The 20981-nt window shown below is 34.3% G+C and overlaps 1 protein-coding gene across 1 annotated transcript in view; it reads left to right on the top strand.

The window, feature by feature from the left end:
* RAB1A (RAB1A, member RAS oncogene family) overlaps positions 1-20981 on the top strand; it is a 42760-nt gene that overhangs the window by 14654 nt on the left and 7125 nt on the right. Inside the window, exon 2 of the mRNA XM_074207338.1 lies at positions 15707-15779. Coding sequence (XP_074063439.1) covers positions 15707-15779 — 73 coding nt within the window. The remainder of the gene's footprint in view (positions 1-15706; positions 15780-20981) is intronic.

Raw genomic sequence — 20981 nt, 5'->3', positions numbered from 1 at the left:
AAAAAATGCTGTTATAAACATCTTTGTTCAGATTTATGGAGTTGTATTATGTTTTTTCTCCCCTCTTGAGTGTTAACCTGTAATATAGTCAGTCTGAATGAAATTTTATAGTTTGGAATATGTATTTCCTGATTCTTTTCTAGAAGGATTGAACCAGTTTACAATGTTTGCAACAAGTGCAATTTTTTTCTCCACATCCTTACTGTAATCATTCTTGTTTTTTGCCTTAAGGAAATTTTCCAAAGTTTCTAATGTTTCTAAAGTTGTCCAAGATCTTTCTTGCCTTTTGTCAGATTTGGTTTGTCAGTTTGCTATCAAATCTTGAGCAGCAAAAGACCCACTTTCTAAATGTGTAGCATAATGTGTTCACCAAAGTATTTATCATATGGCCGTATAAAATAATGTAATTTTTTGCATTGTGTCCTGGAAAACATTTCAAAAAGTAAGTTTTGGTATTATCTGTTTGTATTAACTAATTCCTTATCTTTATTTTCATTTATTTATTTATTTATTTTTAGGATTTTGCAAGGCAAACGGGGTTAAGTGGCTTGCCCAAGGCCACACAGCTAGGTAATCATTAAGTGTCTGAGGCCGGATTTGAACCCAGGTACTCCTGACTCCAGGGCCGGTGCTCTATTCACTGTGCTACCTAGCCACCCCAATTCTTTATATTTAGATTATTGGAATTTTTATGTAAATATAGATATATTTTTGTACTTTAAAGAAATTTCTTGCCTTCTAAAGGAAAGAAAATTGCAATAATCCAGAAGAAGTTTGTTTAGCTCCAGCAGCAAATTAATTTTTGCTGACTGTATTTATATTTGAGCCAATTTTGTCTTAAATAAAGTCCTCCTAGGAAAGAATTCATTCATGGTTGGGTGTTTTGATAGGGGGGGAGGGGGTTGTGTGTATGTGTGTGTAATTTTCCCCAAATATTATTTTTTGTTATTAATGCACCTAACAGTGTTGTTTTAAGTAAAGAATAGTGGAGAAAGAAGTTAGAAGCATTCCAGAAATGGGTTTGAGGCAATATTTAAGAGTATGTGGGTGGAGTGGCTAGGTGGCACAGTGGATAGAGTACCAGCTCTGGAGTCAGGAGTACCTGGGTTCAAATCCGGCCTCAGACACTTAATGATTACCTAGCTGTGTGGCCTTGGGCAAGCCACTTAACCCCGTTTGCCTTGCAAAAATCTAAAAAAAAAAATAGTATGTGGGTATATATCTTTTATATCTTTAATTCTTTTGTGTACTCTTCTCCAGTATGTCTGTAAGTTTATTTAAGATTGTGCATTAGGCGTGAAATAGAGCTGTTGGAATTGATTCTGTAGGACTTACCTAACTTTAAAACTTTTCAAAAGTTTATTCTTTGCCACCTATTCAACCAGATTTATAGCCTTGATATCTTGTTGCCTTTTCTCTTCCTCTCTCCTTCATTTTTAGTATTCTGTTATCACACTACAGTTATCCCTTCTATGTTATGACTTTCCCTGTCAAGGTTTTACTATATCATGGATTGGCATAAGAAATCAAATGGGATTTTTTTTTTTTGTAGTTTTGTGAAAGCTATCAACAACATAACGAAAACCACAAGATGAGAAAGAAAAAATTTAGAAACTCAGAAGTAGATAAACTATATTTATAGTATGTATTGTGTAATATCAACATATTTCCTCTTTTAATACAATATACACAATTTCTTTTTTGTAGCTAAAATAATAAAAAGTTAATATTTGTGAAAAGAATGCAAATGCCAGCAGAGCAGATGACAACAAAGATTAGCGATACAGAGATTGCAGTGACCCATGTAGAACCTATGACCAAATCCTTAACCCAAATTTTACAATAAGGTTCTGTAAACACCCCATAAAAGAAAAAGAAAACGAAAAAAATTTAGACTTTGAACAAAAGGAGGGCCAAATCACCAAGATGTGAAAGCGATAACTGTTCATTCCGCCATTGCTCTTATCTCTTCTTTTTCTTTCCTCTTTCTTCCACTCTCACTGCCAACAGTCTATCATTCGACCTACATTTATCAAGGGCCTAATATGTGCCAAATACTGTGCTAGGCACTGGGGATACAAAAGCAAAAAAAAAAATAATGAAATGATTCATGTTCTCTAGAAGCTTATGTTCTTTCATGGGAGGCAAACATACAGAGATAAGTCCTTATTACTATCTTTCTGGACTATTGCAATAGAATCCTAACAGCTGTGCTTTTTCTCCTTTCTCCCCCTTTCCAAGCCATCCCTTCCTACATCTGCTCATATTTTTTTGTAGTTTACAATTCTGTAGATTTTGCATTTTTATGGAATCAGTTTTGTATTTTTCAGACATCCACAGGTGCTGGTACTGTCATATCTACCTTATTTCATATGCCCTGTCCTGAATTCTGTGCCTCAACCACTTGGACTACATATTATATGTCATCTCTTGTCCCCATTTTACAGATGAAGAAACTGATATATAGATAGAGAGAGGTTAACTGATTTGTCTGTAGACACACAAAGTATGGTTGGATTTAGGGGGAAGTTATCAGTTCTCTGAAGTTTTGGCAGATTTATTTGTCTATCAGGCAACTGGAGCTGTAAGGCTTGAGCTCTGGTAAGAAATTGGATTTAGATAACATACAGTTGGCAGTTATTTTTATTGACAATAATGTCCCATAAAAACTGATGAAATCATTGAGTGCAAAATTGAGAGAATATTGTACCTCAAATGGACTTGGTTGGCTCCATGAATGATCTAGTAGGGTATACTGAGGGAACTGTGAGACAAGAAAGGAAAGAGCAGTTTGTGGAAGCTAAGGGAAGAAAAACCAGTTCTGGAGACAGTGTGGTCAGTTGTATCTTATCTACTTTGAAATATTGCATGAGGTCAAAGGGAGTAACTGAAAAAAAGACCTTTAGATTTAATACATAAGTCATTGGTAATCTTTTAGGGAACAATTTCAGATGAGTGAATGTTGGACATCAGCTTGCATGGAGTTGCATGAGAATTTGGAGTGAATGTAGATGATTTCTAGGATTTTGTCAGGAAGAAAGAGAAAAGATGAGTTTTAGGAGTTACCTTGGTAAAATAAAGATTTTGAAGGATAAATGAGACACATCACTAGGCTGTAGAGAAAGCCAATAGATAAGAGATTGTAGATGAAAGAAGCACTGATGAAAAGAACAAGTCTCTTGGAAGAGGTAAAATCAAAGATTTTAGTATGGAACATTTAACTATGATAGGGAGAAAGACTATCAGAGGAGAAGAATAGTTACAAAGGATGCTAGAGTTGTGTGTGGTTTTTTGGGTTTTTTTGCAAGGCAACCAGGGTTAAGTGCCTTGCCCAAGGCCACACAGCTAGGTAATCATTGAAGTATCTGAGGCCGGATTTGAACCCAGGTACTCCTGACTCCAGGGCCGGTGCTTTATCCATTGTGCCACCTAGCCGCCCCATGAATTGTGTGTAGTTAACGGAGATGAATGTCTATAACATACAACCTAGATTTTTCTCAGTAGAGTAGGAAGCATGGTGTCACATACTTTTGATAGAGATTTGTTTCACTGCTTTTTTTCCCTCTTAAATTTTTTGGCTCTTGTGTAGAGGGGAGAGATTCTGTATGTGAGATGAAAACAAAAGGCATCCAGAAATTGGAAATGACCTGTCAAGATAGGATTAGGAGTAACTAAAAAAGAGTGTCAGGAAAAGCTAAAGGGGGGGTGGTGGCTAGGTGGTGGCTAGGTGGCACAGTGGATAAAGCACCGGCCCTGGAGTCAGGAGTACCTGGGTTCAAAACCGGTCTCAGACACTTAATGATTACCTAGCTATTAAAAAAAAAAAGAAAGAAAGCTAAAGAGGAGAGAATGAATATCCTGGGAAAGAGTGGTCAGGAGTAGTACCAAATGCAGTAGAGCAGATGGTCGTGTTGAACACAGCCATAAACACCCCCAAATGACTCCCAAACCAGATTAAAACGTAACTGGGAAATAATTAACAAAATAAAAATAAAATAAAAGAGAGATAATATATTTTAAAACTGTTGGTGTTTGACCTGCAGGGATTCTTATATTTGGATTAGTGGGCTCCATTTCTTTGAGTTTTTCATTAGTGCAGTAAATAATTAAAAAAGGAGTAATACTGCATAAAGACCATCAAATTTGGCACTTAAGAAAGAAGTCAATGGTAACTTTGGAGACAGTTTAAATTGATGTCAGAGCCAAATTGCAAAAGATTAAGAGGTGAGAGGAAAGAAAAAGGAGACTGCAAGTTTAAACAAGTCAAGTTAATGGTTATGAAGTGCCAGGCACTCCACTGTTAAAATACTAGAAGTATAAAGGCAGAAACGTACTGATAATATAATTTAATAGAGGGAAGGTGAAAACGACTTTTCATAAGATAGAATTTTAGCTGAGGTGAAAAGGAAACCAATGAAAGCAGGAAACAATTGAGGAGGGAGAGAATTCTAGGAATTCAAGAGATGGCTATTGAGAATGCCTGGATTTGGGAGAAGGAGTGCCATAAGGGAAGAACACTAAGATTGTAGTTATCTGGATAGGAATAACATGTAAGAAAACTAGAAAACTTGGATTGGGCCTGGTTATATAGGGCTTTAAAAGGAGGGGATGCAGCATCTTGGAAGCAGATGTTTGCCCTTTTTTCTTGAAGGGAACCATGATATTAGGAAGGTACTGCCATGATTTGCAAATGAATTGGATTTAGATGAGAGAATCACTTTCTCTTTTCTGTCATATGGGTCTAAGGACAGGATATAGATCAAGATGCCTGAAGGTGACCACGTATGTAGTTTTGGTATCTAATTTTTGACTTTAAATATAATTTCATGTGTATATAGTTATGATTTCAGCTGATCTTACCTGTTATCACTTCATATGGATATTCTCATGTTTCTGTGGATGCATATGCCTTGTGTTAATGTATTATAATTTAATCAGCCATTCTCAGTAGCTATTAATAATGGTTGCTGGAGTTTTTTCCCCCTGTTATTCATAAATCAAATGAATGTGTTTATATAACTAGTTTCCAATTTTTCATTGTTTTATAGATAGATAGATAGATAGATAGATATGTATACATATATGTTTAAATAAAACCTTATGGGTCAAAAGTTATGATCTTTTTTCCTCTTACTCTCTCTCTCTCTCTCTCTCTCTCTCTCTCTCTCTCTCTCTCTCTCTCTCTCTCTCTCTAGCAGTCTCTCGAGCACTCTCAAAGATTGTGCCAATACAGTTTTCACTATAAATGAATCTTGTTTCTCTTTCCCTAGTGATTTGATATAAACGTTAAATTCAATTATTTTTTAAATTTTTGTTATTTTGTTTAATTTATGGTGGTATCTTTTCTTGGTTTGTGCTTCTCTGAGGGAGTTCAAGCACTTTTATCATGTAATATAATTTTATTTTCATATTCAAAAATTGGTTCACAATTGTGAAATGTATATTATCTAATATTTTTATTTTATACATATTTTATTTGTTTTTCAATTATATACAGTAGTATTTTTTTTTTAGGGTTTTGAATCTTTCTTAGAATTTTTTTTCTCCCACCCTCCCTTCCCTCTCCTCTCCTCCCCATAGAAAGCAATTTGATAATCTCTATATTGTTTTCTGTTTTCCATCCATTGAATGTGTGGGGAGAAAAAACATATGCTTAAGGAAAAAATAAAATATTAGAGATAGCAAAATTATGCAGTACATAAGATAATTTTTTTTTAAAAAAATTGAACATAATAACCTTTGGTCTACGTTTAAACTCCACAGTTCTTTCTCTGGATACAAATGGTATTTTTTTAAATAAATACTTGGTATTGAAAGCTTACCTGATGTATTCACTACTAATAAATACTTCTAAATTTAATTTTTGGGGTATTTTTTATGCACAGGACACTTTTAATTTGTGTAATCAAACCCATTTGATTTATGTTTTTCATCTTTTTTTTGTATCCCCATTGCTTGATGCAAAGTAAGTGATAAATGAATTGGATTTAGATGAGAGAATCACTCTTTCTCTTTTCTGTCATGGGTCTAAGGACAGGATGCATGTTGACCTTCAGATATAAAATAATTCTTCTCATAGTTGGGAAAATAAATTCCCTTCTAATTTTGCTTACTGATTGTTAGGATTGTCTTCAATCATTTTATAAGAAGGTATTATATACATGTGTCAATAATTTAAATTTAACAATCCCTTTTTTAGAAGTTCTTTTGTTTTCATATTAAATGTTTAGGGATCTTTCACTTGGACTTCTCTTTTTTATTAAAAGACAGTGCTTTTTCTTTGGGATTTCCTTCCTTCTATTTCTTCCATGAATTGTGACACATCTCCCATTCAGTTTTGCATATTTTCCAGTTCAAATAGTTATTTTTCTAAATACTTTCTCCAGTTTGTCAAGTGTTAGTTATAATTCCGTTTTTTACTGTAGTGAGTCTTAAATCTTTCAGGTATTTTATTATGGTCTTCATACTGATAACCTTATCTTTTTTTTTTTTTTGCAAGGCAGTGGGGGCTTAAGTCACTTGTCCAAGGTCACACAACCAGGCAATTAAGTGTCTGAGGTCGGATTTGAACCCAGGTCCTCCTGACTCCAGGGCTGGTGCTCTATCCACTGCACCACCTAGCCTTATCTTTTTAAAGCTATAATTCTAGCTTGATTTCATTTGTTTGATGCTTGCTTCATTCCTTTGAAATTGATTTAATCATCTGAGGACTTTTGTGATATTGTAATCTGCATTAATTTTGGTACTTTAGTTAATTATAATTGTTTAAAAAATTGTATCATTACTTCTTGCTTTTGCACATTTAACTTTAAAAAAAATTTTTTTGTGACTTTTTTTTTTGGTAAGGCAATGGGGTTGAGTGACTTGCCCAGGGTCATACAACTAGGCTATTCTTAAGTGTCTGAGGTCAGATTTGAACTCAGGTCCTCTTGACCAGGGCTGAGGCTCTATCCACTGTGCTACCTAGCTACTCTTGTCTTGTGGCATTTTTAGTGTTGTTTCCTCATTGTGAAACCTTTCTTAATGCTACCATGACTTATCTCCCTTTAATTCTTTTATCCTCTCAAGGAAGTAGTCCTTCTTGCCATAGCGAGCTTCCTCTACCTTGTGTACCTTTGATGCTTATCACTTATTCTGTCTCTCACCCTCTGTCTTTAATCTATTCATTCTACTCATTTCTTAAAAAAAAACTTGATGAAGGAGGTCAATGACAGAAGGAAAAACATTCTACATATCCCATATTATTAATAGCACTTATGTGGTAGCAAAAACAATCAAAACTGGCAGCAGAGTACATATGCCCATTGATTGGAGAGGATAACTGAGCAAATTTGTAGTATATAAGTATAATGAAATATTATTCCGTTGTAAAAACTCCAATAGTCCAGCAAATTTAAGGAATTCAGAAACTTAGGAAGATTTAGATGAACCAATGAAGAATAAAATAAGCAGAAGTGGGAGAAATAACATAATAACTGCAGTAATATAAATGAAAAGAAAATTAGAACAAAACTAAACACTGAGACTAATAATAATTTATCTTGGTTCAAGAAAAGAAATGAAGAGGCCTGCCCCTCCCTTCCTTTTGTTGAGGAATGGTACAATATGTAGAATGCATACAATAACAGATTTGGTTCCTGTAAGTTGGTTTTGCTCACCTCTCTTGTTTGAAGGACAAAGTAGGGGCTTCTATGTAGTTGTAGGAAAGAGAAGAGAGGAAAGAAAACCCCTGGGAATTACCGTGATGGGAAAAAAAAAACAAGAAATAGCAATAAAATTTACTTTAAAAAGAATGCCTTTACTTGGCACTGACATCCATTCAAGCTGTCATACCTGGCTTCCTTTCATTTCCAACTCCTAGAATTATCCACATTTCTTGCTCCAGCTTTACCAGTAGTGACTCACTTAATCCTTGAAGTCTAATTTAAGCTCCACCTTTTCAAATCAAACTGCCCTGCCCTTTTTAAGACTACCAGTGATCTGTCTTCTCTGATGGACTTTGTCAGTCTTTATTTGTTTGACTTCTGCAACTTTTGATACTGGTAACCTCTCTGCCTTACTCTTTTTTTTTTTTTCCCCTCAGGACTTAGATCATTCCTCACTTTTTTGCTAGGTTGAATCCTTCAATCTATTAGTGTCTCCTGCCATTGAATCCTTTTTTTTTTCATCACTTAAACTGCATAATTTCAGCTGCTATGGGTTCAGATGTTAGCTATGTATGCGACTCCTGAATCTTAACTGCTCAACCCTAATTGCTCTTGACCTTTTTTCATCCATTTGCAGACAAGATATCCAGGAGAAGTTAGACCTCATTCTCAAATTTAGTACAACCCAAACAGAACTCAGAGGAAATCTAGATTTAAAGCAAAAGGGGGGCCTCAAAGGACATCTAGTCCTTCTGTACACAAGAAAATTAGATTCTGTGAAAAGGAGAAGTAACAAAGAAAACATGAATAGTAAGGCTCAGAGTTGTTATTTGAATCCAGGTGTACTTATTCCAGAGCCAGTGCTTTCTACTGTATGATATTTCATGCATTTCTCCCCTCACATTTGCAGCTTCCTTCTAAATTTCCTTATATTTGTTGAGAACTACCAAGTTTGGAGTTAGACAGATTTATAAGCTCAGCATCATCTTTTATCTGATCAGTCACTAATTTTCATTTTATTCTTTATCTGCAATATTTCTGTTTGTTGAGGAGGAAATAGCATATAAAAAGATAAATACACTTAGCAATTTGAGAGCAGGAGAGTACTAATGATAATGAGATCAGAGAAGTTTCCCTTAGGAGATGATCCCTAGATAACCTGGGCTTTGAGACTAGATATAGAATGCCAAGTTTGGGAACCTGCAAATGAGCCAATTTCTCTCTCACTTGGCTTCCTTTGTTCAACTTACATAGTACTACTCTAATTTGGGTCCTCATTATCTTTCCACTGAACTTGCTTCCTAATTTTCTACCTGATTCCTGCCTCTGTATTTTCCCATTTCATCTTCCCAAGAGCTCCCAAAGTCTTGGAAAGGCATTGGATAACTATGTCAATTCCTGCTAAAAACTTTGGTCCTTCCCACTGCTTATAGGATAAAATGTGAATTCCTTATCCTTGAATTTAAGGGGCCCTCTGTGGTTGAACTCTTTCAGTCTTATTTCATTCTGATTCCCTTCAGAAACTCTGTTCTAATCTACCTGGACTATTAGTTTTATTCTTATGGCCATTCAATTCTTTACATTTCCCCAAAGCTTTCCCCCATACCTGGAATATGTTGACTCATCATTGCAGCCTCTTAGATTTCCTAGTCTTCCTTGTAGGTTCATTTATTTAAGTATCTCTTAACAGAACCTTCCTTGCTTACTCCTTCATCTACAATTGTTGTATAATTCATTTGTATGTGTATGTGTGTGTGTGTGTATGTGTGTGTATATATATATGTATGTGTGTGTATATATATATATATATATATATATATATATATATATATATATATCCTCTCTACTCTCAAAAGATAAATCTTTTTTTGTTTATTTTTTTGGCAAGGCTATGGGATTTAAGTAACTTGCCCAAGGTCACACAGCTAGGTAATTAAGTGTCTTAGGCCAAATTTGAACTCAGGTCCTCATGACTCCAGGGTTGGTGCTCTATCCACTGTGCCACCTAGCTGTCCTATAAAAGATGAATCTTTTTGACAAGGTACTATTTCATTTTTTCCTTTGTCTCTCCACCAGTATCTTGTGTTCAAGGCATATTATGTTTGTTGAGGTTAATTGACTAGTGTTTAAGCAAAGAAGGAACTTTAAAAAGCAAATGACATGCAGAATGTTCCTTGGATCAGAGAATTAGTTTTAGACTTAGAGCTGGAAAGGTTGTTATGCCAACCGTCTCAATTTATAGGTGAGAGGACTGATGTGCCAGAAGATTAAGGGCTTGACCAAAGGTCACCACTGATTTTTTTTTAATTGTTTTATTGTTTAGTCATTTTCAGACTTCATGACCCTATTTGGGGTTTTCTAGACAAAGATCTTAGAGTGGTTTGCCATTACCTTCTCCAGCTGATTTGGCAGATGAGAAACAGACTGAGGCAAACAGGGTAAAGTGAATTGCCCAGTTAGCCAGCTTGTCAATGTCTAAGTCTAAATTTTAACTCAGGTCTTCCTGACTCCAGCCTGAGCACACTATTCACTGCGCCACCTAGCTGTACTCACAGGTAGGTAACAAGTGTCAAAGGTGAGATTTGAACTTGAGAGCTTCTGACTCTTTCAATTGTACAATATTGTTTTCCTTCCAGAAGGTCATGTTAAATATACTATATTTTAAATTGATGAGATTGATAATATAATATTTATATAGGGTTTGTTATATGCTGAGATCTGTGCCAAGAGCTTTACAATATTCCCTCATCTGATCCTTACAATCACCTTAGGAAAGGTAAATGCTGTTATTATTATCATCCCCATTTGCCATTGAAAAAACTTGAGGCAAATAGGTTGCTCACTTGCTCAGATAGCTAAATAAATGAGATGGAATTTGAACTGACTCCAGGCCTACCCCAATATCTTCTGCCCCATTTGGCTGTTGTCTAGCTATCGTTGTATGTATAAGAATATACATATTGTTATATGTATGAGGAAAAGATTTGAAGGGGAGGACTAAATGATCTTCCAAATTTGTAGTGGACAAATAACTTAGTGTCCCTGCTCTAGATTCTGCCTTTGATAGTTGCTGCAAGCAAATTTGGGGGAAAGCATGAGATCAGGGAAATCTATCACCCTTCATCCTAATTTTTTTCAACCACTGCCAGAGTACCCTTGAAATTACTGGTTCTAAATTCATGAAACATTCATCTGAAAAAAGCAAATCTTTAAGGTAAATTGGATTCTGGAAAGTAATGCTGTCTGAATATTAAAGAAGCATTACATAGCTTTTAAACATTTGTGGACACTTTTTTTTTTAATATCTAAATGTTTGCTTACCTTGGTTAGAGAGAATTTTGTATTTGGTAGAGAGCTGTTTACCTAGCTAATCTTTTCTTTTAATATCTTTGCCAGACTAGATAGTTGGTTTTAGCCACGAATGAGGAAATACTGACCCTTTGTTAGCAATTGAAGGTCTGTTTTTTGAATGAAATGCCAAGCAACATAATTTGATGAATGCAGAAGCAAAGTTGCAGTCATATAAGGACTTGAATTCTAAATTCCAATCTAATTTTTCTCATTTCTCTTTAGATCTTATATTGCACTTTGCTACCTCTCTTTTGCATTACAATTATTTGCGTATATTATATAAGACCCCTCTTAATAGTCTACATATATTAGAGAAATGTTAAATGTATATTTTAATAAAAACAACTAATGGAATAGTTGATTACTGTCTTTACATATTAAATAAATCTTCATTTACTGCTCTAGAATTTGGTTCAAAGTAACCTTGATTTTAGGCTTTGAAGTACAGCATTAGTAACTTAATAATCTGTGATTTTTTTTTTTTTTTGAGATTTTTTCAAGGCAATGGGGTTAAGTGGCTTGCCCAAGGCCACATGGCTAGGTAATTATTAGTGTCTGAGGTTGGATTTGGACCCAGGTACTCCTGACTCCAAGGCCGGTGCTCTATCCACCGTGCTATCTAGCTGCTCCCTGTGATTTCTTAATTTTTATGCCTCTGGAGACTTTATTCATGAATCATCACTGAAAAAATTCATTACCTATGAATTTGTAGGTCTTGACCCAAAAGGGATGAAAGATTAATGTTATTTGTGGTAAATTAATTAAAAACTCCCTAAATTTATTAATGTGAACATTCTAAACAAAGTAAGCAAAATTAACATGTTAATGCATGCTGATTTTCTTTTTCTAAGGTATAATATGGTAAATCTGACACCTAAAATATGTACTGGGGGGACAGTTTTCTATTTTTTTTAAATCATATAATCAAACTATTTTGTTTTACCTTTTTTGATTCGGCAGGAACTTTTTTTATAAGTTTTCAGAGGGAACTCTTGGAAGTCAAATGTAGTAAGACCAACTTTCTGTTGTTTGCATGCCACAGGATATTTTATAGGACTGTGAGCATAAACTTCATTCTTTAAAATAGCATCATAGAGTCATAAGACAGTTTATTTTTGTAAACACAGAAAATAGTTTTGTTTTGGGTTTTTTGTTTTTAATATGTGGAGATACCACACCAATAAAATTCTCAGCTCAGATGTTTTTCCTGACATAATCTGATAAAAAAAGACAGCTTGTACTTGTACTTTTTGATATATTATAAATTAATAGAAAAATTTATGCAGTCTTGAACTTTTTTTTTTTTGCAAGGCAATGGGGTTAAGTGTCTGAGGCCAGATTTGAACTCAGGTACTCCCGACTCCAGGGCCAGTGCTCTATCCACTGTGCCACCTAGCTGCCCCAGTCTTGAACTTTTTATTGATAATTGGAAATAATCATGACTCAGAAACTAAACTTATGATTGTGTTTGTTTGACCTTTGGTTTTTGGTTGTGTTTTGGTTGTTGTTATATGAAAATACAAATCAGTTTGGTATAGTTTTAATTAAAGAGTCAAACAATTGAAAGTGAATACAGCAAATCATTTTCAGATTATTTCAAATCATTTCAGCAAATCAGTTTTAAGAAAAACTGCTATAAATCTAAATGATAAGATAAATGCAAACTTAAAAGAATTTGGCAGTTTCATCTTATCCATCAGATTAGCTAATGTGAAAAAAAGGGGATAATATTGGAGGGAATGTGGGAAAACTGGAAAACTAATGTGGAGTTGTGAACTGATCTAACCATTCTGGAGAACAATTTGGAATTACATCAGAAGTGCTATCAAATTGTGCATACCCTTTAATCCAACAATATCCCTAGTAATTCGTTTCCAAAAGAGATTAAAGGGTAGGGGGTAGCCTACTTATACAAAAATATAGCAGCTCTTTTTTGTGGTGGCAAAGAATTCAAAACTGAGAAGGGTGCCTATCAGTTGGGAAATGCCTGAACATATTGTGAAATGTGATTGTAATGAAATATTGTACTATAACAAACCATGCTCTGGTTGATTTAAAGAAACCTGGAAATACCAGCATGAACTGAAACAAAAGTGAAGTGAACAGAATCAGGAGAACATTGTACACAGTTAACAGCAGTTCAGTGATGAATGACTTAAGCTATTCTCAACCATACAGTGATCTAAGACAATCCCAAAAGACTCATGAAGAGAAATATGTTATCTGATTATAGACTGAAGTATCCTGGTTTTTTGCCCCTTGAATACCTGACTTAAGGATTTTCTTCTGATAATTGTTTATATTTATTTTTTGGTTTATTACTATTTTATTTTCCACTTTGATCTTTACAAGACTTGTATTCATTTTAAATCAGATTTTTAAAATAATCTTTGCTTTTCACATTTTTGAGTTTCTTTTTTCTTTTTTCTCTTCTTTTTTTGAATTTACATTGTAGTCATTCTGAATATTACTTTCCTGGTTATTTCTTCTGTAATTCTTACTTTTTACTCCTCCAAATTCCTATTTCTTGTGATGCAGTAATATTGACATTGCATTCACACCATAATTTTGTAAACCAAGTTCAATGGGCATCTTTTATAATATATTCAAAATTAAATAATTCTAATTAAGTATGGTAGTTTTATACTAGTAGACTACAGGTAGATAGATAATACAGCTTATATAGAACTGGAAGTCCAGATTCAGTTTTTCATTAACTTTATTGCTGTTGTTATGTTGTTAAAACTATTAATGTATTTAAAAGAGAATAAAATATTATTGAAACCTCTGCAGATTCTTTGAAACACACACACACACATATCTTATATATCTTGTTTGGAATAATTAAGTTTAGGGAATTAAATTTATTTTTTAAAACTGAAACTTTGGGGTGGCTAGGTGGTTCAGTGGATAGAGCACTGGCCCTTAAGTCAGGAGTACCTGAGTTCAAATCCAGACTCAGACACTTAATAATTACCTAGCTGTAAACCACTTAACCCCATTTGCCTTGCAGAAACTTAGATATGTGGTACTAAATGTTTGGTAGCTTCAGAGAATTTAGTAATTTAAGATGTTTTCTTGGTTTTTGAATTGATTGTGAGATAGATGGAATGCTGATTTTCAAATAATGGATTCTTTCACAGGAGGGTTTTTTTTTTTACCAGTTTATAATTATTTGTATACATAATATGATCATAACATTTAAAATTGGGAGAGACCTTAGAAATAATTTGGTGTATACACCATCTATTTCATAGAAGCGAAGGGATTGAAGTATATAAAATAGCATTGAGCAATTTGTTGGCTTAGCAGCATCAAGGAAGTTTGAAAGTACATGATCAGTGATAAGTGTGATTAGGAAGAGGTAGTGGGTAGAAGGTCTAACAATTGTGATCTAACAGGTATAGACAACTTCAGTGTTGTGCTGGTATCCTTGAAATAGTAAAAAAACCTGAGGAAGGGCTTTCAGTGAATTTATGAACAAGAAGGTGTATATACACACACACACACACACACACACACACATCTGTAGGTTGTGATAATATTAATGGAGAGAGTACCCAGTGGGGATATATTAAACTGAATTAAAATAATGTTAAAGTTAAAATTAAGTCATCCTGACATTGAATTTTGATAACTGTTAAAAATATCAAATAAGTGGTATGACTTATTATATATAATAATGGATGTTTATATATAATGATGGATGTTTATATATTGCTTTAAGGTATAATGGTTTAGCTGAAATGAAAAACACTTGAACTCTTTAACATTTAAAAGTGAAAAGGTTGAACTTGAATGTCCAAAAACATGGTAAAAAATCAAAATATCCTGAAAAATCAAGACTTGTTTTCATAGGGACTGTACAGAAGTCCAAATTATTGTCAGCTTTTGGACCTCAGACATTTATAAAATATATTTAAATTGGAATTGTTTTTAGAATTAGAAGGGTTAATTGAGAAACAAATTTGATCTAAGTCCATTGTTGGAAACTTGGGAAATTCAGTTAGAGTTAACCTTTTAATTAAGAGAGCCTGAACACTCTTGCCTTGCCTTTTTGTTCAATCCCCCTCAGTACTAAGGCCCTGGAGAGTATTTGTGAAATAAAGGGAATTATTTGAGCTATCATTAAGCATTAATGAGAAAGAGTGTAGATAAAACACTGATTTGCTCTGTGTTCTTGGTATCATTTTCAGGCCTAGAATATTTGGTCAAGATTTGTATATACGGAGTAATTTATGACTTCATCACAGTTCTAGGCTTGAATGTTTTATAGCAGTCTTTCAGAAATTAAATATTTGTCCCTTTATTAGTAGTAAACTCAATACTATATTAAATTGATTAACCTTCAAGAGGGAGTAAAGAAAGTTCATTTATTGGCAAGAATTGTTAAGGCAGAAATCTGTTTTAGTATCAGAAGTGTATAATACAGTCAATAGGGATGATTCAAATTCCTCACAAATGCAAGTTACTCACAGATTTTTTTAAAATTTTTGCCTGGAAATGGGTGGTTACTGAACTACAGAATTAGGAATGTGATGTCTTATCTTGGATACAGATTTCTATATCAGAAGAACTCTTTTTGCAATGTTTATTGCTGCCAAATCATGCATAGAAAGCATGGTCAACATCTGAAAATTATGATCTTGACTAGCCTTTTTTGAACTTATAAAGTATATTTAATATATTTGCTTTTTTGTCTTTTGCAGTGATTATTTATTCAAGTTACTGCTGATTGGAGATTCCGGTGTTGGGAAATCTTGCCTTCTCCTTAGGTTTGCAGTAAGTAAAGTCTGAAACAAGAATGCTTTTTAATTAGTAATACTTACATATTTTTCTTGGCAGTGATATTTACCTAGGTAACTGCTTAGGTTATTTTCAAACTTGGAACAAATTCTTTTGTGAAATTTTTCTGTTAAAAGTTATTGTTTTCTTTATTGTCAGACACAGAAATGGATATTTTTACAAAGATTTTTTGATTGTTTTTGTTTGCTCATTGCTAAGATTTCTCCTTTGTATTCTTGCCTCATCCTTCTCCCAGAAAGCATTCTGCAAAATATATTCTTTGGGGCATAAAAAGAGGAAGAAGAGAAAAAAAAATTGGGTAAAACTGATTAACACGTTAATGAAATGACATTATATGTCATGTTCTTGACTCATAAACCCTGACCTTTGTAAAGGATCTGGGAGGGGGAGAGATACTTATTTCTTTGGGGTTAGGCTTGTATTTAAAACTTGGTAGCATCCAGTTCTGGTTGTTTTGTGGTTGCTATTTCTATTTTCATTACTGGATAGTGTGGATATTATTTTCCTAGTTGTGCTTACTTTAACTCTACATCAGTTCATATTTTACCATGCTTGTCTGTATTTAGCATGTTTGTTGTTTGTTACAGCAAGCACAGTAATATCCAATTACCTCCATGTAATTTTAGCCATTTTCCAATTGAATCATTGGATGGCTACCTTGTTTTCAATCTTTTGTCACCACAGAAAGGGGAAAGAGAATAAGCATTTTTTTTCCTTTTTTTTCCTTTTTTGTTTTTGGGCAAGGCAGTGGGGTTAAGTGACTTGCCCAGGTTACCCAGCTAGGTGACTGAAGCCAGTTTTGAACTCAGGTCCTCCTGACTCTAGGGTTGGTGCTCTATCCACTAAGCCACACAGTTGCCCTCTAGAATAAACATTTAAATAGCACCCCTCTGCACCAAGTACTGTGTGAATAATGGCTTTCTAAAAATATTAATTCATTCGTGAAAGTGCTTCTGTAAAGATGTTGGTGCATGTGGGATCAGAAGGCTTTGTTGATGAAATTGAATCATGTGAGATTGTGAGTTTCAATTAAATATGTGTAGTACATCTAATCTTCTTGGTGGATGACTGATTTATTTCAGAAAAATCATTTGATAATTGGATATAACTTATGGTTTGTACTAATAATATTGAGAATCTTCCCTGTACTAGTTTGTCTACCTCTACCCAGTTTTACTATTTTATTTATTTTTTTAGGTTCTTGCAAGGCAAATGGGGTTAAGTGGCTTGCCCAAGGCCACACAGCTAGGTAATTATTAAGTGTCTGAGACCGGATTTGAACCCAGGTACTCCTGACTCCAAGGCTTGTGCTTTATCCACCATGCCATCTAGCCGCCCCTCTTAGGCCACTTTAACTGGTAAATTAAAGGATAAGTCAAGACCTTACATTCTCCTCTGCTTTCTTAATGGAGGCTTTATTACTGACCTTTAACAAATAATTTAAGTATTTGTAACTTAAGTATTCAGTAAACAACTCCTACCCTGTTAGATAATTAGTGTAAAGATCACCAATAGAATTACTTTAAAAAAACATCCCTTGATTATGCTTGTTGACCAGCTGATTTCAGAAGAAAAACTGCATATAAATAGTGTTTAGGAAATTTAAACTTGTTTGTCTGGTTCCAGTGAGGAAGTTGACTTTAAAAATAAAATTCTTTTTTTTTTTTAAGGTTTTTGCAAGGCAAATGGAGTTAAGTGGCTTGCCCAAAGACACACAGCTAGGTAATTATTAAGTGCCTGAGACCGGATTTGAACCCAGGTACTCCTGGCTCCAGGGCCCGTGCTTTATCCACTACGCCACCTAGCCACCCCAAAATTCTTTCTTTCTTACAATATAATATAATATGCCCAAATAAGACTTAATTATACTTCAGTGAATTTGCTACATCAAAATTTCAGAATTCTTTTTATAAAATTAATTTTGGAGTTATATATATTATAATCATAAAAGACCAAACTCTTTATTTCTGTATGGAGCAGCCATATGGATAATTGTTAGATTACTTCAGTACTGATGTGAAATTAAGGTTTAGTTTGATCAGTCAAAAACTTTAGTAATCTAAAGAAAAACTCAGACTTGTCCCCATTGGTAATGAAACTCAAATTGTAAACCATCTGCATTTGGTGGTCTTATTGTGTCTTCAAGTAAAATTCAAATTAGTGACCAGAGAGCTGTGGGTGAAAAAAGAATTGGAAAAGTAATTAATAGCTTGGTGTACATTATATAAAAATCTTGCTCAAGCAACATTTGCCTGAAAATTAGAGTGGATCTAATAAAAGCCAGTGACTCTTATGAGGCAATAAGAAATCTTAAAAGTTGGGGTGGCTAGGTAGCGCAGTGGATAAAGCACGGGCCCTGGAGCCAGGAGTACCTGGGTTCAAATCCGGTCTCAGGCACTTAATAATTACCTAGCTGTGTGGCCTTGGGCAAGCCACTTAACCCCATTTGCCTTGAAAAATCCTTAAAAAAAAAAATCTTAAAAGATAAAAGACTGGGGGGGGGGGAGAGAAGGTATCCAATAGGAAAAAAAATTAATGACCTGGGAAACAGATCAGTGAGAAAAAAATTCAGGAATCACTGGACTACCTGACACCATGATCAAGAAATTTTAAAAAACTGATCCCTTAGAACTAGAGGGCAAATATGGAAATAGGAAAAATTCACTGATTACTTCTATAAGAACATCTAGGATTGCCATAGCCAAAATTTGGAGTATTCAGGTCAAAGAAAAGATCCTGCAAACAAGCCAGAATGAAAACAAACTCCAGTTAGGATCACAAATGATTTAGTAGCTATAATACTATAAAGGAGCCAGAACTCTTAGAATATGATATTTCAGAAGACAAAGATGGCATAAAACTCCTGACTTATAGACATGAATAACTTACCCAGAAAAGCTGTGTAATAGCAGTAGCTCTTTCCCCTACAGAGGAAAAAATGTACTTTAATGATAAAATAAAGCATTTCCAGACATTCTTGATGAAAATATCAGAGTTGTGTAGAAACTTTAAAGTTCAAATGTAAAAATTAAAAGAAATTACAAAAAGCCAACATGAATGAAAAATGATCGATTTAACCAGTATAAACTGCTTACATTCAGGGAAATGATATATGGGTCCCCTTTGAACCCTGTTAACAAGTATCATCAAGGAAATCTAATTAGATAGTCCTGTAGAAGTGTCTTGATGCTTTTAAAAGAATGGAAAAAAGAGAGGAAATGGAGTTTTGGGGGAGGGGGTAGTCATCAGAGAAGAGAAAGTTCCCTAATCTAAATTGTGTCTCATAATCAGGATGTGTATGTAGAAATCAATACAAACAAAGAAGAAGGGGTAGGAAGAGTGACTGACACTTGAAACACTCATTTGGACTGGTGCCAACTATATGCCAAGCAGTCTACATTTGTTTTCTTATTTTGATCTCACAGCAACCCTGCAAAGGTTGTTGATGTATTAACTCTACTTTACATTTTATGAATCTGAGAGATAAACAGAGCTTTACTCAGGTAAAGCAGGTGTTAGTTGATTGCAAGTAACATAGTTAAGAGTAATCTGAAGCTAAAATCAAAATCAGGCCTTCTGGGTATAGGCCCACTGTCTCTTTGTTCTGAGAGAGAGAGACACAGGCAGGCAGGCAGACAGACAGACACACAGACAGACACACACACACAAACAACACAGAGACACCCTCCCTCTTTCACTAATTGTGGAAAGGAGGGGAAAGGTGAGAAGAGAAAATTGAGAGGGAAGATGGAATAAGGGTGGAATTAGCCATAAGCAGAACAAAATGATATATAAAAATATTTGTAGCTCTTTTTTTTTTTTGGTAGCAAAGAATGGAAATCTTAAGGGGTACTTATCAATTAAGGAGTGAGCGAACAGGTTACAAGATATAAATATGATGAAATGCTCTTGTGCTGTAAAAAATGATGTGTGTGGGCAGTGGAGGGGTTTCGTCAAAACCTGGGAAGACTAGTATAAACTGGTATGGAGTGAAATTTTGTATTTTGTACAATAACAATATAGTCAAGACAAACTTTATTAGACTTGAGAACCCTAATCAGCATAATGATCAAAAACGATTTCCAGGGTATTAATAATGAAATAGACTACTTCCTAGTAAAAGATTCAGGGAGTGATTTTAAAAGTGATAGAACTAGAATGAAACATATGTATATATATCCTTTTTTGTTTGTAGCTTATGTGAAATTTGTTTTGCCGGACTATATTATACACACACACACACACACACACACACACACATATGTCTTCTAATAGAGATTTTGTGTTTTTCTTTGATCTTGGGAGGAGGGGGGGATGGATTATTGCTAATTGAAAAAATTTAGTTTAAAAAAAATCTGTATTTAGGGGTGGCTAGATGGCGAAGTTGGATAGAGCACCGACCCTGGAATCAGGAGTACCTGAGTTCAAATCCAGCCTCAGACACTTATTACCTGGCTGTGTGACCTTGGGCAAGCCACTTAACCTCATTGCCTTGCAAAAAAAAAAAAAGAACTAAAAAAAATGCATTAGACCAAGCAAAATACTCATGTGTAAATGAGTAGTTCTTGAGGGCCTAAGAAGCAAGTTTTATACATATCTTTTATAAATTAACCCTAAATTGTAGCTAATCTCAATGACCACAGTAGTTGCCAAAACTTCTTTTTGTCTTCTTGATCAATTTTCCTCTAATGCAAATGAGGCATTTTTAGTTATTCCTCTGACCAAGAAAAAGTAATTATGATAGCCCTTCCCTATGTTGGATCCAGTGGAAACCTGATCTTAGCTTTCAACTTTGTACCCTTTGTACATTAAGAGTAGTTTTGTTCCTAAAAGTAGTTCATTCTATAGTTTACTTAGCTAGCTGCTTGCTTTTTTCACTCTTTAAAGTAAGAAATAAAGAGCAATTTTTTTTTTATAAGTGCCACTACTGCCAAATTGTGGTTGTGACAGAATTTTGGGATCCTTACCCTCTTTATGTTAGAAACTGATCTTTCTTTCTCCTGGAGTGGCATTTGTTTAGCTACCCAGGCTGTGTTAAATACAAATTATTCAACTCTTTCCTACAGTAACATCTGAGTGAATGTTGTGGTTAAAAAATCTAGAGCTTGTTGAAATAAAGCTACTGCAATTCACATCTTACGAAATATTTAGCTTCCATTTGTGGTCTAATTTCTGGAG

The sequence above is a fragment of the Macrotis lagotis genome, chromosome 1 (genome assembly GCF_037893015.1).
Source record: "Macrotis lagotis isolate mMagLag1 chromosome 1, bilby.v1.9.chrom.fasta, whole genome shotgun sequence".
Lineage (NCBI taxonomy): Eukaryota > Metazoa > Chordata > Mammalia > Peramelemorphia > Peramelidae > Macrotis > Macrotis lagotis.
This window is presented reverse-complemented; position numbering and strand designations above follow the sequence as displayed.